Source organism: Malania oleifera, chromosome 1 (genome assembly GCF_029873635.1).
Source record: "Malania oleifera isolate guangnan ecotype guangnan chromosome 1, ASM2987363v1, whole genome shotgun sequence".
NCBI lineage: Eukaryota > Viridiplantae > Streptophyta > Magnoliopsida > Santalales > Ximeniaceae > Malania > Malania oleifera.
Window position 1 is genome coordinate 42,889,942 of NC_080417.1, and position 27,915 is coordinate 42,917,856.

Below are 27,915 nucleotides of genomic sequence, written 5' to 3' on the forward strand. Positions count from 1 at the left end.
AATTTTGAAAATACCAATTTTGAAATTTAATTGAAATATTATAAGCTTTAACAAATGTTAATATATAAGTATAGATAACTTTAATTAAATTCAGAGCTTTAAATATTAAAAAAATCTTAAAAAAATATTAAAATTTTAAAGCGTATTACAAATCTACGTGCATAGGAACTTCATTTAAAAATTCTTAACCTATAATGGAAATTTAGTATGTGAAGGGCGTGCAGACATGGGGAAGATTTGCTTGGACGTGCATCCAACATGGGTTGCAAAATGACTACGTGCAGTGGAGTTGTGATAAATAAGGTTACTCACTCGAGCTATGGCATGCGAAAGAGAACTTTCATTCTTTTTTAATCGACTTAAAATTATAAAACAAGACATAATCTGATTCATAATATCAATCAATTTTCTTATAACACGCTCAATAAAAATTTGTAATCTGATTGTAATATTTCATGCTTCAATCTTCAATCGTTGGCCCATAAATTGTGTAAAATTTGTATGAATCTCAAGAACGTAATGGACTCAAGTCAAACCTTGCTTTTCCAGAAATTTCCCTTCTTGAATCCAAAATCAAAATGCTATATGGAATTCTTTTGTTTCGCACAAGTCTTTAAATAGCCCTTTATTATATCACATGCATTTAACAAGCAAAGTTCTCATTAAAAATTTATTGTCCATTTGACCTTTTTGACGTACTAATAGTTTGGGGTTTATGGTATTATAATAGTAAATTTAGATTTTAATTCCATGTCTTAGAGATAAAAAAGATTTATTTTGTGATTGGGCCTTCAAATAAGTTTATGTAAATTAAAATTTATAATTTTTAAATCATATACTAAAGGTAAATTAATTTACATATACACGGAGATGAACCCCCTCAAAATAAAGTAGTAAACTGTTGTTCTTTATGATATTTGTGGTTTGAAGTTCAATACATGCTACTGATGCAACGGAAGAGATTGAAGTTCAATAGGAAACTGCGTGAGTTCTGTTTTTTTGGTTGGCGCATTTCGTACGTGTCTTATATATTTATTTTTTTAAAAATTTTATTTCAAATTATTATTAACTTAAGAGCATAAAATTTGAAGTAACGAACATAGATTTTAGATTTTGGATATGGTTGTGTGTGTTTGGGGAAATCATAGTATGAGTTTTGTTTTAATTTGAAGTTTGAAATTTAGACTCTTAAATTCTTTCTGATTTGGATAAAATGTGTATTGAATTTTTTTTTTTTTATAAATTTATATAAATCTAAATTTTATACTCTCAAATAATATTTAATAATATTTAATATTTCTTTGTGTAATAACATATAAATTAAATATAAAATTTTATTCATTTTTAAACAGTAAAAAATGTTAAGCGTGCATAAAAATTATTTAGAAGCTAGTTTGAAAAGTAATGTTCTATTTGATTCATGAAATGAAATAAGGTAAAAATGAAATATTTATCGTGTACAAGAACATACTTTACAAAATAAGGTAAATTTTATTTTAAGTCTAATAAATATGTGAAAGTCAATGCCATGCAAACTAAGAGTGAAATGTCTTTTTGGTTATTTTATATTAGAATAAAATGACTGTTTGTATAGTTATCTGTTTTAAACTAAAAATAATTTTTTTTTTTTTTAAAAAAATTATTTGGTTTCCATCTTATTCTATTTCACGAATCAAAGTATAGAAAGTTGGTGACAGGTGATTGGGCCTTGAAATAAGTTCATGTAAATTTGACATATGTCAAATTTTGTGATTGGGCTTGTGTTTTTGAATTAAAAAAAAAATTATTATTCTAAGCAAATGGGAATGTCATTTTCAAACATTCTAAGTAAATTTTTTAATTCCCACAAAATTTGACATATTTAATTAAACGTGCAAAGATAATTGACAATTATTAATTCATGATATTTGGTGTTGTACAAACTCTGAGTTGAAAAGCATTACTCTTATCTTTTTCCAAGAAAGTGTTATATATGAATATATATATATTCTTAAAAAAACACAATAATTTCAGCCATGTGTGATTGACAATTGCACTGTCCAAGGATACTTTAAGCCCTATTATCCAAGTGACCTAAAATAGAGTAGAATTTCAGCAGCCAAATGTTCTTGAAATATTAGGATAGGATAAAATCATTAAGATAATGGGGATTAAGTAGAGTTGCAAAAAAAGAAAAGAAAAGAAGAAGATGATTTTTATCTTTAATAACTTTTTTTGGAAAAAGGGGGGGTGTAAAAGAAGGCAAATTGGAGAGAGTTTTTTGCAAAGAAAACGACTTATACATGGTGGGATGGCTAATTAGAATAGTTAGCTAGCAAATAAAGAAGTATGTGAGAGTATGAACTTTAAACAAATAGTTGATGGGGGGGGGGGGGGGGGGGGGGGAGGGGAAAAAATAGGTTATAATTTGCATTTTAGTTGATCTTTGGCAAAAGCGAAGTAGTAAGTACTTGAAGAAGATGGAGACCACATGAAAATGTCAATGTTATGAGACGAGATTTTAAAACTCAGACCGTTGACCAACATAATGAAGCCATTGAGTTGGTTAGGCCAATGGGTTGAACCAGTGGTCGAATCAGTAATATTGGTATGATATATAATAAAAGAGAGGGGTGCTTATGGACCCAACATTGAATTTTCCCTAAAAGTCTTTCTAGATAAGTGCATGTTAGCTTCTTTGCAATAAGAGGTACGCCAACATATACTTAATGTGGAGCATTCTTACACATCCAAAACTTACAAATACTATGCTTACTATGAAAGAATATGGCAAAGTATAACATTTATGATTTAGTTGGATTGGACCTCAGGCTAAAGAGCAAGTAGAAAAGAGAAATTAGCAAATCATTAAAAAAAAAGAAAAGATATTAGCTAGTTTAGGTTGCAATTTTTTGGTGATATGTTAGGCCTTGTTCAATTGCATCTCTTTTAGTGATTCTTAAAAGCACTTTCATAACTATAACAAAGAGGTAAGTGGATGTGTAGCTTTCCCTCCTTTAGAATACCTTTTAAAAGACATAGCAAGAGAAAATTAAGGATAGGTAAAGTATTCCTTATACTAACTTCTAAAAGTAGGAGGGTTGTTTATTTAATCCAAAATCTTCATAGAAAACCTAGGTCAATAGAGCCAAAAGCTTTCCTCGAATCAACCTAGAGAGAACCTTGGGGATCCTATATTTGCATGATAGTTATGAAGTAACTTTTGGGTCATTAGAATATATTTTGAGTATGTCGTCCTTAGTAAAATCTATTTGGTTATTGCCAATAAAGGAAAGAAGGTAGTGCTTAAGCTTATTAGCAAGAATTTTTGTAACACACTTGTAAAGAATGCTTCAATAGGCTATATGCCTTTATTTGATGGAGTAACAGGTTTTAAAATTTTGGAACTAAAATAAGCATCGTAACATTCACTTATGGATTGTTCAATGAATTATTAGGGGTGTGTTAATGGGCAGACGACAACATTTCCACCTTTGTGGGTTTGGTGCTACACCAAGGGGTCCAAAGCACTTGTCGGAGTTCCCATGTTATAGAAATAAAAATAAAAATGGATCAACAATGTTTGTATAGGTAAGCATTAAAACCATTAAGGCTAGGGATTTGCCACCTAAGAAGGAGAAGATGACTCTCTCTTAATTTCTTACTTGTCCATTTTTTTTTAAGTTTTATTTTATCATCCTTAGACCAAAAATATAAATAAATAAATATATAAATAAAAGCTCAGAAGATCCTTTTGAATTTTGGATTAAAATCAATAACCTCCTTGTTATTTACATTGAGGAAATTTTTCTAAAAAGCAACCAACTTACATTTTAATGTTACATGGGGAATGTAGTTTGTTCCCATTTGAAATGTATAAAGATCTATTTTAAGTCTTAATTCTTTTGTCCCTTATAGCTAAAGAGAACTGTGTTGAAGTTGAATGATTCTAAATTATTGTTTCGAAATAACCTCCTTATCTCTAACCAAAATTTGATAATGCTTTGCTTTTTCATAGCCAAGGTGATGGTATCATTGCTTGGACAAATAAGAGTTCTAGGTTAAGCTTGCCACATAGCCCATTTTGCCTTGAGTAATCTGTTAAAGATATTTCGGTGGAGACATTTGTAGAAGTCACTTATTTAGCCTTTTCAGCTTTTGGTAGAAAACAAACATTGGAGTACTAGAGATGGAAGCATTCCAAGATTGCTTATGAACGTCCAAGAAATTTGGATGCTTAATCCAACAATTCAGGAACTTTAAGGAAGATCTTGAGTTGGTGAAAATAGAAGTAGAATTAAGCTAGGGCATGATAGGGCAATGATCTGAAGCACCAGGGAAGAGGAACTCCAAAAAAATCTTGGGAAAAGCTTGATAGAATCCTTGAGGATATAACTTTGTCAAGATTTATTGAAATGAAGTCAGTGCCCCTTTTATTGACTAGGTAAACAAAACACCATTGGAAGCAAAATCATTTAAGCAAGATTCAAAGAGAAAGTTCTTGAAATGTTCCATTCAAGTTAAATTGGAAGTTGACAGAAGGCAATCACATTGAAAAGAATCTTTGACTATATTAAAGTCCCTCATGATCATCCAAGGAAGTTGGCCAATCCTTTTATTAAAAGAGAAGATTATGCCATAAAGTATTCATTTCTTGCATATAGTTTGAAGCATAAACTAAAGTAAGCAAAGGGCAATTAGGAGCCTAAGCCTAATCTATAGTCTACCAAGAAGAGTGACACTATTATAGTTATGGAGGAAGTTCCAATCCTTTTGAAACATTGGAGAATGGTTGACAAGTTTGGAGATTTAGCTTTAGTTTCATCGAAAGCCAATATGATGAGTTTGCAATCCTTAGGGTTGTAATAATTTTAATGCAATTTGATTTTGTCCAAAACCATTGATCGAACTAAGGTGATTGGTTTTTAAAATTAAGGATTGAAACTAAATAAAAACCAATGGCTTTACTGAAACCAACTTATTCGGTTAGGCGTATATATATCACACAGAGTCGGGAGCCCCTTGATCTAGGCTTCAAACCAAATGGCAAACCCTGACATCCCCTTAATAATCCACCACAAGGATTCCAAGACGGGGAACTGGGGTTATCAGCCAAAAGATTTAAGATCAATGGGGACCGTACAATCTTTTTGATGTGCAGGATCCTCCTTAGAGGCAAGCACATAGCATACTTGAAGCCATGAGATGATCATCAGAGGAGCCCATTACAGTTTCGTTAAACCTGAGCTCAAGCCTCAAAGGCTAGGTTATGGGTAACCACTATAAAGTTATCCCTTATGATACCATAAAAGTTTAATATTTATCAAGCATTGGGCCTAACTAATCCATGTAAAATTGGAAGCCCAAAGGTTGATTATCAAGTATTGGGCCAAAGTGAAGGCTTTATATCATTTGAATGCAAATAGGCATGTATTAATGTAGTACAACCAAACAAGTATTGTCTAGAGGCCCTATGAGTATGGGTGGGTGGGGGTGGGTTTTTATATAAGGAGGAAGACTAGAGGAGCCTCTCCTTCTCTATAGAAACCCCACTTGAAAAATATATAAAAAATATGTTTTTAGGTTCAACTTTCTTATGAAATTGAAATGGAGATAGAAAACCATTTTTTTTTTCTTTTAGTAATATGGAAAAACCAAAATCAAAATTAGAATTGGGAAAATGAATTGAAATGTTCAACGATCGTTTGGTTTGGTTTTCAATTCTTTTTGCACACCCCATCCTTAGTATGGTTCTTAGTTTCTTTTTTCTTACAAGTGTCAAGCCCTTCTATACTCCATCATCCAATCCTTGTCATCATTTTCCAATAATACCTAAATTTAACTTGGGATTTTGGGGTTTGCCCTTTTTAGCCTGGTGAGCATTTGTGCTGGTGGACATTCTTAGAATAGTAATATAAGTATCAACAAATATAGAAATACCTACATCATTATCATAGGGAGGAGTAATAGTATGGAATTTTCATAGTTGTGGTAGAAATGCCATTTGATCTCACTTTTAAGGGGCCTCCCTAGCTTCTTAATGAGCATTTAACTCAACTAGATGGACCTTGGCTCTTTGCCTTTGAATAGGCTATTTCCACAAACAATTCAATTACTTATGCTTTCTGTTAAAAAAATATGTTTTTATTTATTTATTGTGGCTTTTATCATAGTTATTGGATCATCTCTAAATCCAACGATTGTGTGGTGTCATATATATGTTTGTAAGCCATGAGAAAAAGAGAATATTACTTGTCATTTTGTGCAAGGAGAGTTAGAGGGGGCTTTCTCTCTAGGAACATTTTTTCTTCACTGGTTTGACAGGTGAAGGGGTGTACAGGGGATCTGGGATCAGGGCTTTCTCTTTAGGAGGATTTTTTCTTCATTGGTTTGATAGGTAAAGGGATGTACAGGGGATCTGGGATCGGGGAAAGTCTGATCAGATCTTGTACTGCCATCGTTTCATAGTGGATTTTTTCTTCAAGTGCACGCTCTGTGGACGTAAACAATTTTGTTGAACCACGTAAAAACTCTCGTCTACATTTTTTCTATGAATGTTCTTTGTGTTATTTATTTTGTTGATTAGAAGATTAAAATCGTTGCACGTCAACAAGTGGTATTAGAACACGGTTTTGGTTGGGTGTAGGTATGATAGATCAGATCAGATCGAAAGAAATTTTTTGGATAGTTTTTTCGCGGGAGTGCTCAAGATCAGAGCGGTTTGTTCAGATCGGATTGAGGTATGCGGATTCAGATCAGGTGCCGGAAAATTATTCCGGAATTTTTTCAATTGAAGGAGGATCATTTTTCAATTGAAGGTGTGAAAAAAAAAAAATTTGGAAGGAAAATTTTTTTTTTTTCGTGAATGAAGAACATGATGAATAATGCCATAATTGGGTGATAGACTCGTATTCAGATCTGGTTGGGTATGGAATGCAACAGGTTGATACGTGGGTCAAGAGGCTGGGTTGCAAGTCGGATCCAAGCGGAACTCATCGGGTCAAGGCGCGGGTCAGCATCCGAGTCGACTAGGATATGTGCGGGTCGCATGTGCAGTGGACCAGGGATCCAGGTCGAGGCGCGAATCCTACCCGTGGAGCGTTGACATCACGCTGATGTCACGTTGACAGGTTTTGACGTCAGAGGAGAGAGAAAATAAAAATGGAGAAATTTTTTTTTTTAAATGGCGAGTACTTCGACGGCCAAGTTCGAGATGGAGCCTTTTAATGAAAAAAATAATTTCAATTTGTGGCAGAGTATTGTGAAGGATGTGTTGGTCCAACAAGGACTGATTAAAGCATTGTATGAGAAAGATAAGAAGCTAGAGACCATGTCAGATGATTAATGGGAGGAGCTGGAAATGAAAGCGGTAAGTACCATTCACTTAAGTTTAGCTCCAGAAATTAAATATAGTGTGTTGAATGAAACATTACCAGCTGAGCTTTGGAAAAAAATAGAGAATATTTATATGTCCAAGTCCTTAGTTAATAGACTGTATTTGAAGAAATAGTTGTATTAGTTGAGGATTATTGAGGGCATAGAAGTCAGAGACCACCTCAATTATTTCAATAAGATAATCACACAGTTGCTGTGTATTGAGGTAAAAATTGAGAAGGAAGATAAAACACTGATTCTGTTGTATTCACTTCCCAATTCACTTGATACTTTGAAAACCACACTACTGCTAGGTAAGGAGACTCTTACAGTTGATGAGGTGACTACTGCAATTTTACTTCTTTCCCAAAAAAGAAAAAAATGAGCTATTAAAGATAAAAAACCATCAATTTTTTTTTTTTAAACTCTACTAAATCCATTCTCTCAATGATTTTATACAATATTAATGTTTCAAGAACATTTTGTAGCTGAGATTCTAGTCTATTATAGGTAACTTCCTTGGACAGTAGAGCTTAAAGTATCCTTGGACAACTTAGGATGCAATTATCAATCACATTTGACATGGTAGAAATTGTTGTGTTTTTGGAATTTGTAGTTTGACCGCTTATCCTATACTAAAGTCTATTTTGTGTATGACTTGTGCAAGAATCTAACATATAAAAATGTGACTTGTGCAAGAATCTGCATGGAGGTTAATACTAATGATGATTTACCTTATTTTGTTAACACCTAAAAGGGAAATTGTTTCTATTGACATAAAGCATGCATGGGGACCTCTTAAATACACATCTTGCCTTAACCCATGCCAATGTGAATTACAAGACCAAGAAACAATGGGATAAAAGGATATAATTAAGAAAAAGCAAGAAAATGTGTATGGTAAATGCATTCTTTATTTTTTAAGATTTTGAAGATGATCCCGCTATCATAGCTACTTTAAATGATGAAAGGAAAGTGTTGACGCGCAGAAATTTTAATCTTCCGATCAACAAAATAAATAGCACAAAGAACATTCACATAAAAAATGTATATGAGAGATTTTACGTGGTTCGACAAGATTGCCTACGTCTACGGAGCGTGCACCTGGAGAAAAAATCCACTATGAAACGATGGCACTACAAGGTATGATCAGGCTCTCCCCGATCCCAGATCCCGTGTACACCCCTTCACCTATCAAACCAATGAAGTAAAAATCTTCCTAGAGAGAAAACCCCCTCTAGCTCTCCTTGCACAAAATGACAAGCAATACTCTTTTTTTCCCATGGCTTACAAACATATATATGATACCACACAACCATTGGATTTAGAGACGATCCAACGGCTGTGATAAAAGCCACAATAATTAAATAAATAAAAACATATTTTTTTAACAATCTCCACCTTGGCTTTTAATCACAACCAAGCACAACATTTCATCCCCGCGCTCTGGGATGTTCTGTCAACAATCAACAAGAGACTACATTAACTAAGTCCAGACGGCGCTTAAACTTAGCTAATGTAACAGGCTTCGTGAGCATATCTGCAGCATTTTCATCTGTGTGGATCTTCAATAACTAGAACTTTCCTCTTTCAACCCAACCTCTAACTGCATGGTACCGCACGTCAATATGCTTTGTGCGAGAGTGGTAGACCTGATTCCTTGCCAAGTGGATCACTCTCTGACTATCACAGAATACGTGTAACCTATCCTGCATGACACCAAGTTCCTGAATCAGTCTAGTTAACCATAAAGTCTCCTTACCTGCCTCTACCAAAGCTATGTATTCAGTTTCTATAGTAGACAAAACTGTAGTAGGTTGCAACATAGCCTTCCAACTAATGGAACCACCAGCCATGGTAAAAATAAAGCCAGAAGTAGACCTCCTCTTATCCAAATCACCTACATAATCAGAGTCCACATAACCCTGAACATTACAATCATCAGTACTTTCAAACAAGATACCATAATCAGAAGTGCCACGCAAATATATGAAAATTCATTTCACCACATTCCAATGCATTCTACCTGGATTAGCCATATATTTGCTTACCAAACTAACTGCATATGACAAGTCTAGTCTATTACATACCATAGCATACATCAGACTCCTTACTGCACTCGCATAAGGCACACTAGCCATATCCAACTTATCCTCATCAGTAGAATGACACAACTTAGCAAACAACTGAAAATGAGCAACTAGAGGTGTACTTACTGGTTTAGCCTTATCCATATTAAACCTTTCCAACACCTTCTCAATATACTTACCCTGTGACAACCACAGCTTTTTCTGTTGTCTTTCCCTCCTGATTCCATGCCAAGGATCTTTTTAACTACACCAAGATCCTTCATCTCAAACTCATCTTATAACCTAGCTTTCAACACATTCAACTGATCAGTACTGTTACAGGCAATCAACATGTCATCCACATATAACATAAGGATCACATACACACCACTGTTAAGCAATCTGAAGTAAACACAACTGTTATAATTGCTTCTGACATACCAAATCCTCAACATATAAGAATCAAACCTCTTATACCATTGCCTAGGGGATTGCTTTAAACCATAAAGAGACCTATTCAACTTACATACCAGGTGTTCTTAAGAGCTGCACCTGAGTGAGTGTGGTTTGTAAGAGCTGCACAAGCGGAACTTACTGGGAGGTAATTCTTATTGTAAGCTTAAGTTCTGTAAATACTGTTTGTTTGGTAAACAGCGCAGGGTGAATTTTAGAACAGGAAAGCATACGAGCAAAATGGTGCTGGAGTACATTCATTCAGATGTATGTGGTCTAGTACAGGTACAGTGTCACAGTGGTGCTATTTATTTTGTCTTATTTATTGATGACTTTTTCAGGAAAGTGTGGGTGCATTTTCTAAAGCATAGGAGTGAGGTATTCAGTAAGTTCAGGGAATGGAAAACTCAGGTAGAGAAATAAACAGGAAAACAGGTGAAGTTTCTGAGATCTGACAATGGACTGGAGTACAAAAATAGTTAGTTAATTGACTTCTGTAAGGAAGAGGGGATCACTAGGCACTATACAGTTCCATATCAGCCACAACAGAACGGGGTGGCTGAAAGGATGAACAGAACATTACTAAAGAAGACAAGATGTATGAGGATTCAGGCTAATTTGCCTAAGTCATTCTGGGCAGAAGCAGTGAGTATGACATGCTACTTGGTAAACATGTCTCCTTCTGCAGCTCTAGACGCAAAGATTCCTGAGGAGGTACGGACAGGTAAGCTAGTAGATTACTCTGTGTTGAGAATATTTGGTTATTCATCGTATGTGCATGTACAGGAACATGATAGATCAAAGTTGGACTCTTAAGTCCAAACCGTGCGTATTTCTTGGTTTTAAAGGAGGGAAGGGATACCGGTTGTGGGACCCTATAGCACGAAAGGTGGTCATTAGTAGGGATATGGTCTTCGAAGAGGAAGCCATGTTGAAGGAGAATGCTGATAAGAAGATGAAATCTGATTCAGCGAGAGTACCTATTCAGGTGGAGCTGGACAGTATTCAGAATTCAGGTATGGGTAATACTCAGACTACTGTTATTGATTCTATTGCACAGGATACAGTGAGACATGCTACAATTCCTAAGGAAATTCCTCAGACAGGTGATAAACATGAGCCTATAGGGCTAACCACTGGCAGAGAAATGAGGAATGTTAAGCCTCCGGTCAAGTATAGGTTTGAGGACTTAGTTGCATTTGCTCTGATTACTAGTAGTGGAGATCCTTTTGATTTTTAGGAAGCAGTTCAGAGTTCTGAACGAGATAGTTGACTTGGAGCCATGGTTGAGGAGATGGAGTCTCTTCTTAAGAATAACACTTGGGTGTTGATTAAGAAGCCCAAGGATAGGAAGCTGATTGGTTGTAAGTGAGTTTTTAGAAAGAAAGAACCTACTTCAGAATCAGAAGGGATAAAATATAAGGCTAGGTTAGTAGCAAAAGCATACAAACAGGAAGATGGTATAGATTATAATGAAATCTTTTCTCCTGTTGTTAAGCATGCTTCTATTGGATCATTGTTAGCATTGGTTGCCATGCATGATTTAGATTTGGAACAGATGAATGTAAAGACAGTTTTCCTTCATGGTGAGTTGGAGGAAGATATCTTTATGGAGAAAACGGAGGGATTTGTGGAACAAGGTTAAGAACACCTGGTATGTAAGTTGAATAGGTCTTTTTATGGTTTAAAGCAATCCCCTAGGCAATGGTATAAGAGGTTTGATTCTTATATGTTGAGGATTTGGTATGTCAGAAGTAGTTATGACAGTTGTGTTTACTTTAGATTGCTTAACAGTGGTGTGTATGTGATCCTTATGTTATATGTGGATGACATGTTGATTGCCTGTAACAGTACTGATCAGTTGAATGTGTTGAAAGCTAGGTTATAAGATGAGTTTGAGATGAAGGATCTTGGTGTAGTTAAAAAGATCCTTGGCATGGAATCAGGAGGGAAAGACAACAGAAAAAGCTGTGGTTGTCACAGGGTAAGTATATTGAGAAGGTGTTGGAAAGGTTTAATATGGATAAGGCTAAACCAGTAAGTACACCTCTAGTTGCTCATTTTCAGTTGTTTGCTAAGTTGTGTCATTCTACTGATGAGGATAAGTTGGATATGGCTAGTGTGCCTTATGCGAGTGCAGTAAGGAGTCTGATGTATGCTATGGTATGTAATAGACTAGACTTGTCATATGCAGTTAGTTTGGTAAGCAAATATATGGCTAATCCAGGTAGAATGCATTGGAATGTGGTGAAATGAATTTTCATATATTTGCGTGGCACTTCTGATTATGGTATCTTGTTTGAAAGTACTGATGATTGTAATGTTCAGGGTTATGTGGACTCTGATTATGTAGGTGATTTGGATAAGAGGAGGTCTACTTCTGGCTTTATTTTTACCATGGCTGGTGGTTCCATTAGTTGGAAGGCTATGTTGCAACCTACTACAGTTTTGTCTACTACAGAAATTGAATACATAGCTTTGGTAGAGGCAGGTAAGGAGACTTTACGGTTAATTAGACTGATTCAGGAATTTGGTGTCATGCAGGATAGGTTACACGTATTCTGTGATAGTCAGAGTGTGATCCACTTGGCAAGGAATCAGGTCTACCACTCTCGCACGAAGCATATTGACGTGTGGTACCATGCAGTTAGAGGTTGGGTTGAAAGGGGAAAGTTCTAGTTATTGAAGATCCACACAGATGAAAATGCTGCAGATATGCTCACGAAGCCTGTTACATTAGCTAAGTTCAGGCGCCGTCTGGACTTAGTTAATGTAGTCTCTTGTTGATTGTTGACAGAACATCCCAGAGCGCGGGGATGAAATGTTGTGCTTGGCTGTGATTAAAAGCCAAGGTGGAGATTGTTAAAAAAATATGTTTTTATTTATTTAATTATTGTGGCTTTTATCACAGCCGTTGGATCGTCTCTAAATCCAATGGTTGTGTGGTGTCATATATATGTTTGTAAGCCATGGGAAAAAGAGAGTATTGCTTGTCATTTTGTGCAAGGAGAGCTAGAGGGGGTTTTCTCTCTAGGAAGATTTTTACTTCACTGGTTTGATAGGTGAAGGGGTGTACACGGGATCTGGGATCGGGGAGAGCTTGATCATACCTTGTAGTGCCATCGTTTCATAGTGGATTTTTTCTCCAGGTGCACGCTCCGTGGACGTAGGCAATCTTGTCGAACCACGTAAAATCTCTCGTCTACATTTTTTATGTGAATGTTCTTTGTGCTATTTATTTTGTTGATCGGAAGATTAAAATTTCTGCGCGTCAACACTTTCCTTTCATCATTTAAAGTAGCTATGATAGCGGGATCATCTTCAAAATCTTAAAAAATAAAGAATGCATTTACCATACACATTTTCTTGCTTTTTCTTAATTATATCCTTTTATCCCATTGTTTCTTGGTCTTGTAATTCACATGGTTAAGGCAAGATGTGTATTTAAGAGGTCCCCATGCATGCTTTATGTCAATAGAAACAATTTCCCTTTTAGGTGTTAACAAAATAAGGTAAATCATCATTAGTATTAACCTCCATGCAGATTCTTGCACAAGTCACATTTTTATATGTTAGATTCTTGCACAAGTCATACACAAAATAGACTTTAGTATAGGATAAGCGGTCAAACTACAAATTCCAAAAACACAACAATTTCTACCATGTCAAATGTGATTGATAATTGCATCCTAAGTTGTCTAAGGATACTTTAAGCTCTACTGTCCAAGGAAGTTACCTATAATAGACTAGAATCTCAGCTACAAAATGTTCTTGAAACATTAATATTGTATAAAATCATTGAGAGAATGGATTTAGTAGAGTTTAAAAAAAAAAATTGATGGTTTTTTATCTTTAATCACTCATTTTTTTCTTTTTTGGGAAAGAAGTAAAATTGGAGATTGAGTTTTGTCGAAGAAAACTATTTATGCATGGTGGGAAGCCCATTTAGAATAGCCAACTATCAAATAAAGAAGTATCTAGGAATATGAACTTTAAACAATTAGGGGAGGGGGAACAGTTTTTGATTTGCATCTTAGGTGATCCCAAGAAAGAACAAAGTAGAAGGTACTTAGAGGAAGATGGAGACCACTTAATACTGTCAAAATTATTGGGCGTGGTTTTAAAACTTAGATAGTTGGCCAACATGGTGAAGGTATTGTGTTGGTTAGGCCAATGGGTCAAACTATAGGTTGAATCAATAATGTTAGGAGGACATAGTAAGAGAGAAGTGCTTATAGACCTAACATTGAATTTTTCTAGAAATTCTTTCAAGCCTCCTTGCAATAAGAGGTATGCCAAGGTATACCTAACGTGGAGCATTCTTGAACGCATTAAACTTGCAAATACTATGCTAGTATGAGAGAGAATTATAGAGCATAAGATGTACAATATAGTTGGATTGGACCTTAGGCTAGAGAGAAAACAGTAAAGAAAAATTAGTAAATCATAAGCAAAATATATGTTTGTAAGCTCAAGCTATAGCTTTTTGGTGATACTTTAGGCCTCGTTCAATAGCATCCCTTTTAATGATTCTTGAAAGCAATTTCATTACCATAATGAAGGGGTAAGGGAATAAGTGATCGCTTTATCTTGTAGCTTTCTCTCTTAAGAATACTTTTTAAGAGAATATTGATAGCAAGAAAAAAATTAAGAGCAAGTAATATATTTTGTAATTCAATTTATAAAATTAGGAAGGGTGTTGATGTGATCCAAATTATTGATACTGAAACCAGCTAAAGTGATTGGTTCTTAAATTTAAACATTGAAACCAAATAAAAACCATTGATTTTATTGAAACAAGCTTATGGTTTTATTGATTTGGTTTGGTTTATTTTTGATTTTTACTTTTTTTGTAGTTAAAGATTTGTTAAACATTGGGCCTAAGAGATCCACATAAAACTAAAAGCCCAAGGGTTGATTATCACGACTTGGGCCAAAATGAAGGCTTTAGATCATATTAATGTCACAACTCAACCAAACAAGTATTGGGCGAAGGCTATTTGGGTATGAGCAAGTGGGGTTAGGTTTTAATAATGAGGGAAGGGTCTTCCCTTCACACATGTAGTAATTCAATAGAATCAAACAAACATTGATTAGAGCCTATGTGAGTATGAATGGGTAGGGTTGAGTTTTCATAAGTGGAGGAAGGCTCTTTCCTTCTTCATCTTAGGCAATGTGGGACAACTTGTTCCCAATAGTAAATAGAAGCAATAAGCCATGCTACCACAACTGCTAGCTTTGCTATTGCAAACGACTTTCAATTGGGATCCTTTCTTTTCTATCAACTATGCTCTCTTTCTCTTTGTACCATACAAGTAGGTGTTGCAGTGGGTGTTTTTTATTGTGCCCTATTCCGCCAAATAGACCCACTGTAGGGAAGGGAGGAACTCTATACAACTTATGGGGGTGGTTAAACTAGTTGCCTATTTAAGGCAGATCATACCTTTTGCCCTATTGTCCTTACTTTAACTAAGAGGAATGACACTTTCTCCCTATTGACTGTATTCTTCTTATGGCAAGGACCTAGTGGAATTGGTTCGTCCCTTACTAGAATTGGTTTACTAACCTTTCCCCTTGATACTATCTAAGGTTTTCACCTTTTGGAATTCACAACCACTCTGTTCCAACTATTGCTTTAGTACCTAGGGCATTAGGTCTAATTTCCCTACCCTTAAACAATTGCTTCGTAGATTGATGAAGTAATCGATGCTTAATATGATTATTTTAGCATTGATATTCACAAGGGAATGAGCAACTCTCTTGTTCCAAACTTAGGTTAAGTGTTCTCTTGGCAGGGTAGAAGCTCTAGCTTTTAAAAGGGCTGCTTTGCTAGTTGAGTGAGGGGTTGCAAAGCATTTGCACACCTTTCCTTTACTACGATCGATGACCCATTGTTGGAAGAGACTACATGATTTACTAATCTAAAGAAAGCAAAGATTGACGATGAGGCTTCCTTCATAAGGTGGGCAGGGCTACTCCTTCCTATTTGCTCTTCAATAAATTTCAATTGATATTCTCATCAAGATTTATTTGGTCGCTAAGCTATTCTTTGCTTCTTGCAAACCATTACGTGTATTGTTTACTCTATTCCTTATGGAAGAGCCAACTTAACAAGATAAGGCTTCCACTAGGGGATATGAGGCTTTTTTTTAGTATAAAAGATTCATCAACAAAGAGGATAGGTATGGGCAGTTTAGGTAGGGAATCGTTAAAGAGGAAGGCATGTAGGTCGACCTTAAGGTAAGGAGATAACTTGTAGTGACTCGAAGAATAATGTTATTCAAATAATTAAGAGGGAGAGAAATGGAAGCTGTAATAGAAGGAGGCAGCAGAAGCGTTTGTCAACGACATTGCATTTTGGATATAATAACCCCAGAAATTTTCCAAGCACTCGTCGACGAACACAAGGGTTTCGTTGACGAGGACCCTTCTCGTTGACGAGAAGATACCGAGAAAGGATTATTAGGATGTCTGAAATTCATCGATGAGGGGGCAGGTTCGTCGACGAACTTTCTATAGGACTCGTTGACGAGGTGACGTGGCTTGTTGACAAATCCCGTAGTATAAATAGCTTTAAATTCAGTTCATCGCAGAAAAAAACGACGACAAACCTTCTCCTCTTTCTCTCCTACAGCCTCCCCTTCATCAGTTGCCGGATCGACGATCTAAGGCTACCACAACGCTTCTGGCGGAGTTCTCTTCAAGTTTGCTGGGGCGAATCGTCGGTGGGATTGAGTCGAGTTTCTCCCTAGAATCAGGGTAAGGTCTTTTATTCAGTTTTTGACCTTTTGGCAGTTGTAGGAAATGATGTAGGCCAGGAAATATTGATATTTGATTCTGACAAATGTGGTTTTCAGGGTGTGGAATAGGAAGTCCTGTGGGTGTAGGACAAGTATATGATAGGGGCTTTTCGACAGTTTGGTAAGGGAAACATGCTATGCTAGGAAAACCTAGTATGATTTTAGTATGAAGTTTATGTTTTACCAGATTATTATTCAGAGCAAAAATTTATGCAATTTACTATTGACGTTAAAATATTTTAAATTATGGTGTGGCATGAGAGTATGAAAATAGTATAGAAACATATTTTTACAGTATTTTCAGGAATATGTTTTACAGAATATACAGACAGTGAAATGCGTTTACAGTATCTTTCAAAATACCATGATTTTATAGTTTTACAGCACCATAACAGGTAGATTTACAGTTTATCTTAGAGAAATACAGTTGATATAGTTATAGAATATTACAGCATCATGGTTTATACAGTTATTACAGAATCATGGTAAAACAGTTAGTGTATATAGAAACGTATTATATGGTATCAGACCCTGATGGATCAGACAACAGAGCACGGTACCGTAGTTACAAATATACAAATATTCAGTTCAGAGTGCAACCACTTAACTCAGATATCAAGTGGTATGAGGTCGATCGTGCCTAGTTGTGGACAAACTCCTCATCAGATATGGGTTGAGGAGGGCTGATCTGACCGAGGAGTAGAGTGGTTTACCTTGGTCAGCCAGCCAGGATAGATCCAGCCTTCGAGCCGCACAACCTTGTCATGAGGGGTTAAATCATGACATACAGCCATCTAGGGAAATATTCTCAGATATTATGGTATTATCAGATTTTTCGAAATAGTATTATTATTATGAAAAGTAATTTCATAAAATTTGACATGTTAAATTATGTAACTAAAGGTTTTATAATATGTTATGTAGTATCAGCATTTTCAGTTTTAGTTATTTGTACTACTCTTAACTTGGATTAATTTTTACAGATCCACATCTTAGTAGCCACACACTAGTGATATCATGTTTCGTCTTACTGAGCTTTGGCTCATCCCAGTGTTGAATTATTTTTCAGGTGAGTCAGTTGGGCGAGAGGAGCAGGCTCGCAGATAGAGGAGCTATTAGTCTGCTCTTTTTGAGGGTGAGTGTTTTTGGGATTCAATTTTGTTAGTCCTGATAGTAGTAAGAGTAGTTCTTAAGAGTACAGTGAAATATGTAATATTTGTGGAATATTTCTCTGGTATTGTATAATTATATGTGGTTATGTTTATTTGACTTCCGCTACTCGCTGTTTAGGTTGATGGTTGGGAAAAAAAAAAAAAATCAAGTTAAATAGCAGGTTGTTACATAACTTCTCGAGGTGAATAATTCCATCCAGGAAACTATTTTAGAAGAAGTTTAAATCCATTTCGCTTAGATTTTGATCGGTTTTGCTTTGACATGGTTTACACATTACTGGTTCCCAGAAGAGTTCATATCTCTATTAGCTAAACCTTTTCTTACCCTGCCTTTGGGCACTTGTTTTTTCCCCTCCTCTGCCCTATAGAGAAAATGAGCAAGATAAGAGGAGCCTCTCCTTCTCCATAAAACCCTTGCTATCCCTTTTTTCCATGTTACTACTCCAACTCCACATAAAAATGTGAGAATTAAATTCTATGACAATAAATGGATATATATATATATATATATATGTATGTATGTATATAGATATGAATATAAGATTTAGTTTTTATGCTTAATATTCGTGTAAAAAAATTGAAATGGAAACAGAAAATATTTTTTTCGTAATATTGAAAACCAATTAACAATTAGTTTGGTATGGTTTCGAATTCTTTTTGCACACCCCAAGTAATCCTTGATCAGATTCTTAGCTTATTTTTGTTTACGAGGGTCAAACACTTCTATATTCCATAAGCCAATTTTCAATATTACGATTTTTGTTTCCACCCCATTTAACTTGGGATTTTGTGGGGAGGGTATATGCCCTTCTTAGCTAAAGAATGGCGAGCATTTGTACCAGTGGACACATTCTTAGTAACAATAGAAAATATCAACAAATATATTAGTACTAGTACCTACATCATAATCCTAAGAAGAAGTAATGTATGGGATTTTCATAGTTGTAGTAGAAATTCCATTTGCTCTCACTTTTAAGGTGCATCCCTAGCTTCTCGATAACATATGACTCAACTAGATCAACCATGGCTGTTTGCCTTTGAATAGGCTATTTCCATAGGCGATTGAGTTATTCATGCTTTCCCTTCATATTTTATAGTAACTATGATAGTGAGATCATCTTCAAACTCTTCAAAAACAAAGAATAAGTTTACCACTGGCACTTCCTTGCTCTTTTTAGTTTATATCCCTTTAACCCTTTGTTTCTTGGTCTTGTAATTCTCATACGCATGGGCTACGGTAGGGCACATTGTACATTTAAGAGGCCTTCATGCACACTCTATGTCAGTAGAAGCACATTCCCTTTTAAGTTTTAACACCACAAAATAAGGTAAATCAACATTAATATCAATCTCAATGTAGATTCTTGTATAAGTCATATTTTTTTATATGTTTGTGTGTGAGTCAAAGTGCAATGAAGAAAGTCAATAAACTAGGAATGTAGCTAAGTTGAAAGAGGTCTAGAATATGAAGGAATACAATAAAATTTGATCCAAGATTCTTGAATCCCAAATTAAAAGAAAAATCAGGGAGTTGCCTATAAATTGTGAGCCATTTTCTAAAATTTGGTTCTTGTTTGCAACATAACCAAATTTAAAGATAAAAGAGCCATTAGTTAGGTAGAAGATTTAAATATTGTATACTTTCTTCTGACGATATTTCCCACATAAAAGTAGGGAGGGGTTTAGTCCAAAAATTGACCTATTAAAAGCAACTTTTTTTAGCTAACTGATTTTGCTAAAAAGGGAGTATTGAGTGTCAAATCAAGAATGAAAAGATTCTTCAAAGGAAAATTTTATCACTGAGAGAGCTAGGAAGGCTAGCATAAAAATTCAGGAGTTCCTCATTGATTTTATTAAAATAAGTCAATTCATTCCCTTACCATTGAGAAGAGATATTATTTGGATTCCTATTATTTATTGACAAAGAAAAAAATTTATTGTTGTGGTCACCAATTGAAGCTAACATACATTGCATATTGGATCTGGCTTCACTAAAGTATTCAACAAGTAGAAGCATCTTCTTTATCTTCCTTGTCTTTAATGCCTTCATAATTGTAGGGAAACAATGAACCATAATAGCTCAATAGGCTTTTTAAGGGAATAATTCATACCCGGATCATATTGGTAAAGAAGATAAATTTTTTTTGGTGTTGTTGGTTACACCTACTTGAAAATAAAATTTAAAATTTTTGGGTGTTGTTGGTTACACCTACTTGAAAATAAAATTTCAAATTTAATTAGAATGCTTGGAATATATAAGGTCTTAATAGATTTAAGGTGAGAGTGGTTTGAATGAAAAATCGAAACGATATTCCATGGATTTGGTTAATATAAAGGGACATTTTGGGCCAAGAGGGGTATCATAACCTTATCCCATTGCTCATTGTGGGGATAATGGTTTGAGTGGACTTCCTTGAAAGGATTTCCATTGATTTATTGTTCATTTAAAAAAGAGAAAGTGATAATATGAAAGGTTGAATCATAAAATATGCATTATATTCCATGATGTCTTTATCAGTTATCACATGTGCACATAAGAATTGATTCTTTCCCTATTATGGCATCTTCATTTGTTCCTCACGCCTAAGGTTTTCAAAAATTTATATGTGCATGTGTGTGCGAAATGCCCACACTGTTTTTTCAAAACAATTAGGAATTTAAGGATTTCCATGAAGGATATTTTAAGCTTATGTAGCATATTTTTTTTCCTAATATTTTGCAGGCAATGAAAGTAAGGAAGAAAAAGAAGATGCTCCACTTGTTGAATATATTTTTGCCAAGCCAAATGTTGATGTGTGATACATGTAATAGTTGGATGAATTGATAATTTTTTAAGGAGAAAATATCTTTTTAAGGAGAAAATATCTTTGAGTCATGTTTATGTTTCGGACCCAATGGGATGTATGTGGTGCGAGAATCAGTTAGGTTTTCATGCAAGTACTTCAACAAGTGTAAAAATATTAATGATGCTTATTATGTTGGTTTTTAAATTTTTTTGTAAATTAAGAATTAGAGTTAAGTTTTTATTTTTGGACCTAGGCGTTTTGGGGAAAAAACAATCACATTTGTGCTTCAATATAGTATTAACGGAGAGAAGTATTAAGAATTCACCTAAACCCTAAAGGAGTTTATTTTCAAAAAGGATCATATGTCATAGATGAGTACTTTTAGTCAAGGTATAATTAGTTGCTATTTCGACTATGGGTTTTGTCAAAATTAGATTTCGTTTGGGAAGGCACGACGAGAAATGAAAAGGAGGAAAAGACAAAAAAATGTAGTCACCATTTTATGTTTTGGAGAGGAAAAAATAAAGAAAATTATAAGATGATCTACAAATAGAGAAATGGGTTTGGGAGTTAGATTATGTGCAAAGAAGGTGTCAAGCACTTCACATACCTGTTTGAAGAATGGCTGTCGTCATTGATAGTGTGCTTGTCTTAAAAGAAATGAAAAAGAAAGGGAAGAATGCAAATGAAAAGACCCTTTCTTTCCTCCGATAACCTATTATCAAAGAGTGCTCAATTGTGGCCTTGCGAAGCTTAGAGCTATTGAGATTACTCTTTATAAGAGGAGATGGCCTCAACACTTGAAAAGAAGAAGAAGAGGAAGAAGAAGATGAAGTGGATGAAAAGAATTAATTTTTCAAAAATATTAAGTTTGTGAGCTTGAAAAAATATACATTTCGAGAAAGTAAAACAAATGTCAGGGCAATGCTTTTGCAAAAGGACACTGTTGTGATATGGTTCAGATATATAGGATGCATAGCAGAATAAAAACAACAAGCAAATGAAAAACACAACTAGAAAATGATAAACAATAAGAACAAAAACAAGATTTACGTGGTTCAACAAAGCCTACATCTACGGAAGCAATGACATAAGAATTTTATGAAGGAAATATCAAAGTACACAATACACTTCTCAATGATCTCTCTCTCTAGTCACAATACACTCAGATAAGCATAAATAGACTTTCCTTCAGAGGTTTCCCCCCAAAAACCAACATAACGTCCAACTTCAAAATTTGAATTTCTATCTCGCAATCCAGAAAGGAAACCGTCGACAGTTTTCCTGAGATTTTCTGAAACCATCGACAGTTTGAGATACCGAGAACATGTCTGAGATTTTCAATGAAAAGATCGATGGTTTTAGAAAGGCCACAACAAACCATCGACGGTTTTCTCCCAAACTGTTATACTATGTCCTTATCCTTTGTGTAAGTTTGTCATCTTAAGAAATGAGCCACCATCCACAACAATCTCCACCTTGGCGAATTTCTGCCCCTTAGGAGAAAACACAAAAAACACAGCTCGACACTCCACCTCGAACTTGAAATGCTTGGTTAAGTTTGTCTCCCTTCTATAAATTGGATACATAAAGTAATTCCTAGCAATGCTTGAACTTTTCAGAAGTAACTGATGTCATCAACATATCAACTGCATTTTTCAGAATTGTGAACCTTCTCCAAAACAAGTTCACCTAAAGTAATTAGCTCTCGAACCCTGTGGAACCTCACATCAATATGTTTAGTTCTAGCATGGTATATTTGATTTTTCGCCAAGTAAATGACACTCTGACTATCACAATGTAGCACCACTCCATCTTGCTGTAATTCCAACTCTTTAGTAAGCCATAAGGCTTCCTTTGTAGCTTCGGCAACTGCCTTATACTCCTCCTCAATCGTGGACAATGCTACCAGAGATTGAACCATGGATCTCCAACATACGGGTCCTCCTACAAGGGTAAAAACATAACCTATTGTAGACCTTCTGTCATACATATCCCCTACATAATCAACATTTACATACCCCATAACTAAAGGACAACCCTATTGCTTGGTGAACATGATGCCATATCCCGATGTATGCCATAAGTATCTGAATATCCATTTGATGGCTTCACAATGCCGTCTTTCTGGATTAGAGAGAAACTTACTTACTACACTTACAGCATGTGCCAAATCTGGCCTTGTACATACCGTGGCATACATCAAACTCCCCACAGCGCTAGCATAAGGGACCTTTGGCATGTCTTGGATTTCCTTATCCGTACTTGGGCAATCTACAGTAGACAACTTAAAATGATTTGTTAGAGGTGTACACACTAGTCTTGCATCAGTCATGCTAAACCTTTCCAACACCTTATGTACATAATTGCCCTAAGATAGCCATAATCTTCCTGAGTTTTGTCTTAGCGAATCTCCATCCCAAGTATTTTCTTGGCCAAACCAAGATCCTTTATGTGAAATTCCTTATACAACAAGTCCTTTAATTGATTCACCCCTTTAAATCTTTTGTAGCTATCAGTATATCATCGACATATAATAATAAGAAAAATGAGGGAGCCATCATCAAGTTTGTTCACATATATGCAGTAGTCACATTCACACCTTTTGTAGCCAATCTTGATCATGTAGAAAAAAATCTTTTATACCATTACCTTGGAGACTGTGTCAACTCGTAAAGAGATTTCTTCAACTTGTAAACTAAATTTTCTTCCCTCTGACTGTACATATAAATCTGCTTCTCCAAGTCATAGTGAGGAAACATCGTCTTCATATCCATTTATTCTAAATGAAGATCATAATGAGCTACTAGCCCCAACACAATCCTGATCGAAGTATGTCGGATCACTGGTGAAAAGATCTCATCATAATCTATTCCCTTCTTTTGTAAGTATCCTTTGCTACCAACCTTGCCTTGAATTTCTCTCATTCCTTTTCTGAAATTGCCTCCTTCTTCCTATATGCCCATTTGCAACCTATTGGTCTTTTCCTATCTGGAAGCTCCACCAATTCCCAAGTTTGGTTCTTATGAAGTGATTCCATATTTTCAATTATTGCTCCCATCCACCTACTTTTCTCTTAGTCGTGCACTACCTCTTGAAATGTGGTTGGATTGTTGCAACTAGTAAGAAATGCATAAGACACAAACTCTTCAAACCCATACCTTGGCAGAGGCCTAATAGTACGTTTGGGTATCTGTATAGGAAGATCGTCAACTTGCTGGTTTTCCAAGCTAGAGCTCCATGCAACCATAGGACCATGATCATTTCCGTTGCCTTGAGCTTCCAACTCCACCTACACAACATGTTCATCACTGCCTCAGCTTTCTAGCTCCTGTTTCTATTCATCAAAATCTTAAGTACACTTCACCATAATCTTTTCATCAAACACTAAATCCCTACTGATCACCACCTTGTTTGCCACTAGGTCCCACAACTTGTACCCCTTTACACCCTTTGGATATCCCAAAAAGATGCAACAACGAGACTTTGGGTCAAGCTTAGACCTCAACTCACTAGATACATAAGCATAGGCTGGACACCCGAATACCTTCAATCCGGAGTAGTATACTACATTTCTTGTCCAAACCTCTTCTACCACTCTACCCTCTAGTGACGCCTTTGGTGATCGATTTATCAGAAAACAAGTCATACTCACCGCCTCGCCCTAGAAGTTCTTAGGTAGCCCTGCATTTAATCGGAGACATCGAGCCCTTTCAGTAAGAGTTCGGTTCATCTGTTCTGTCACACCATTTTGTTGAGGTCTCCGAAAAACTATAAAGTGTCTCTTGATGCCTTAATCCGCATAAAACTCCATAAAACTAGAATCAGTGTACTCGGTCCCATTATCCGACCTTAAGTATTTGATTCTCCTCCCTGTCTAGTTTTTTCACTCTAGCCCTCTAAATCTTAAACCTGGAAAACATATATGATTTGTGACGCATGAAGTAAACTCAGACCTTCCAAGAGTAATCATCTATAAAACTCACATAATACACATGTCCACCCTTTGATGCAACTCTGATTGGGCCCCATCTGAATGCACATAGTCAAGAATACCCTTTGTCTTGTGTATAGCTGATTTGAACTTTGCCCTGTTCTGTTTTCCAAGAACACAAATCCTACAAAATTCCAGCTAACATGATTTCAAGCCCTTTAACAATTTTTTCTTATGAAGTTCTTTCATGCCGTGTTCTCTCATATGCCCAAGATGCATATGCCACAAGATGGTCTCATCTGATTCAACATCTACGGCTACAGCTTCACCTACAACGGTAGTTCCCTGCAATGTGTAGATATTCTCATCCAATTTCTGCCCTTTCATTATAGTCAGATTACCTTTCCATACCATTAGAACTCCACCTTTGGACTTGTAATTAAAGCCATTACAATCCAAAGTACCGAGTGATATCAAACTCTTCCTCAACTCTGGTATATGTCTTACATTACACAAAGTTCTCATAGCACTATCAAACATTTTTATCTTTACAATTCCTATGCCAATGATCTTTCAAGAAGCATCATTACCCATAACAATTGATCCAGAATTCACTAATCTGTAAGTGCTGAATCACTCCTTGTTTGGAGTCATGTGATAAGAACATGCCGAGTCAAGTATCCAAGAGTCAACTAGATTATCTGACCTCGCTGAAACTGATAGAACAACACCATCACTACACACCGAATCTCCTTCTTGAATAACATTCATAGATTTTGAAGTACCCTCATGTTTCTCAGATTTTCCCTTCTTCCAATCCAGACAGTCTGGTTTCATATGTCCTTTTTTACCACATTTATAACACTGAATTTCTTTCTTCTTCTTGGATTGATTGCGGGAATTCTGACTTGAACCACTTTTGAACTTTCCTTTGCCATGCTTATTGTTTCCTTTCACCATAAGTCCTTCTCCTTCATCACATATTTTTAGCCTTTGATGAAAATTCAGTAAGACACTTGTTACCTTTTCTAGATCAAGAGTCTTTTTTCCCCACGTAAGTGTGGTCACAAGATTTTCATAGGTATGAGTCGATGGCAAAGAGTTCAGTAACATCAAAGCTTTGTCATCCTTATCAAACTTAACACTAACTCTCATCAAATCACTAATGATTTGATTGAAGACATTAATATATTGCTCTAAGTTTGATCCTTCAACCATCTTTAGCCACTACAAACGTTGCTTAAGAAAAAATTTATTATTGAGAGATTTGGACATGTACCGGCTCTCTAACTTTCACCATATAACCACTGGAGAATCCTCCTCCATCACCCGATAGAGTACTTGGTCGGCCAAACACAAGCGTATTGTAGAAGCAGCCTTTACTTGTAATTCTCCTTATGTTGCCTCATCCATTCCATCCGGTTGAATGCCAAGTAAAGCCTTTCCAATTCATTGTTGTACAAAAATGTCTTTCACTCTCCTCTACCATAAACCAAAGTTCCTGGTTTCATCAAATTTGATGATGTCAAATCTTGCAGAAGATGATCCCGATGCCATAACAATAATTGCTATGATACCAATTTTTTGTAATATGGTTCAGATATATAGGATGCACAGCGGAATAGACACCACAAGCAAATGAAAAACACAACCAGAAAATGATAAACAACAAGAACAACAATAAGATTTACGTGGTTCGGCAAAGCCTACATCCACGGAAGCAATGACACAAGAATTTCACCAAGGAAATATCAAAGTACACAATACACTTCTCAATGATCTCTCTCTCTAGTCACAATACACTCAGATAAGCATAAATAGATTTTCCTTTAGAGGTTTCCCCCCAAAAACCAACCAACATAACGTCCAAATTCAAAATTTGAATTTTTGTCTTGCAGCCCAGAAAAGAAACCGTTGAAGGTTTTCTTGAGATTTCCTGAAACCGTTGACAGTTTGAGATACTGAGAGCATGTTTGAGATTTTCAGTGAAACAGTCGATGGTTTCAGAAAGGGCACAACAAACTGTCAATAATTTTCTCCCAGACTGTTATACTATGTCCTTCTCCTTTGTGTAAGTTTGTCATGATAAAAATGAGCCACCATCCACAACAGACACAAATACGTTTTTTTTATAAAACAAAAGATGCAATTAAGAGAGATCCCTTTTCCTTTTAAAGCAAAAGGGGAATTGGGTTTGAACATGTTTGAGGAATGCTTGATTTTAAATGAAAAGGTAGAGTTCATCATTGGCTAAAAAAAACTAATGGTTTTGTTGACATTATATTTCATTTGGGAAGGCATGACGCGAAATGAAAATGAGGAAAATAACAAAAAATGCAGTCACCATTTCATCTTTTAGAGAGAAAAAATTAAAGAAAATCATAAGATGATCTACAAATAGAGAAATCAGTTTGGTAGTTTGATTATATACAAGGAAGGTGTCAAGCACTTTACACATCCATTCGAAGAATGGTTGTCGTCATTGATGGTGTGCCCGTCTTAAAATAAATGAAAAAGAAAGGAAAGAATGCAAATGAAAAATACCTTCAGTCCTCTGATAAGGTTAATATCATCAAAGAGTGCTCAAGTTTGCCTTTGGGAGCTTGGAGCCCTTGAGATTACTCTTTATAAGAGGAGTTTGCCTCAGTACTATATATATATATAAAAGAAGATGAAGTGGATGAAAAGAATTAATTTTTCGAAAATATTAAGTTTGTGAATAACTTGAAAAAAATATACATTGAAATGGTGTGCTTGGATAATGTTAGGTTTGTATTACTGATTGAAGAAAGAAAAACAAATGTTAGGCAAAATTTATGGAAAAGGACACTAATTTTTATATTTTGGAGATAAAAAATTAAAGAAAATCATAAGATGGTCTACAAAAAGAGAAATTGGTTTGGGATTTTGATTATATGCAAGGAAGATGTCAAGCACTTTACACATCTATACAAAGAATGGTTGTCATCATTGATAGTGTGCTGAAAAATAAAGGAAATAATGCAAATGGAAAGACCCCTCTGGTCCTCTGATAAGGTTATTATCATAAAAGAGTGCTCAAGTGTGCATTTGGGAGCTTGGAACCCTTAAGATTAATCTTTATAAGAGGAGTTGGCCTCAGTACTACATAAAAAAAAAAAAAAAAATTGTTAATTGTCTGAGCCCGGGAGTGTATAGTCCAAAGGGGGGGGGGGTGAATGGACTCTTTTCGTGGAATTCATATTTCTACAAAACAAAACTCTTGGTAAGATTGGAAGCAATTATATCACAATATATATAATGTAAATCAAGCACAAGAGAAATAAAATAAAGAGTGAAGGGAGAGAAAACTTAACACTGATATTTTAA

The 27,915-nt window shown here is 35.4% G+C and overlaps 1 protein-coding gene across 4 annotated transcripts in view; it reads left to right on the top strand.

The window, feature by feature from the left end:
- LOC131153082 (zinc finger CCCH domain-containing protein 6-like) overlaps positions 1-20,837 on the top strand; it is a 29,609-nt gene extending 8,772 nt beyond the window's left edge. For 2 of the 4 annotated variants that reach the window (XM_058106237.1, XM_058106855.1), the window contains exon 5: positions 17,745-17,953. In XM_058106237.1, the coding sequence (XP_057962220.1) occupies positions 17,745-17,748 (4 nt within the window). In that variant the 3' untranslated portion in view covers positions 17,749-17,953. Of the gene's footprint in view, positions 1-17,744; positions 17,954-20,569 lie in introns of those variants that run through there. The other 2 variants (XM_058105525.1, XM_058107534.1) reach the window with 1 other exon arrangement.
- The last annotated feature ends 7,078 nt before the right edge of the window (positions 20,838-27,915 follow it).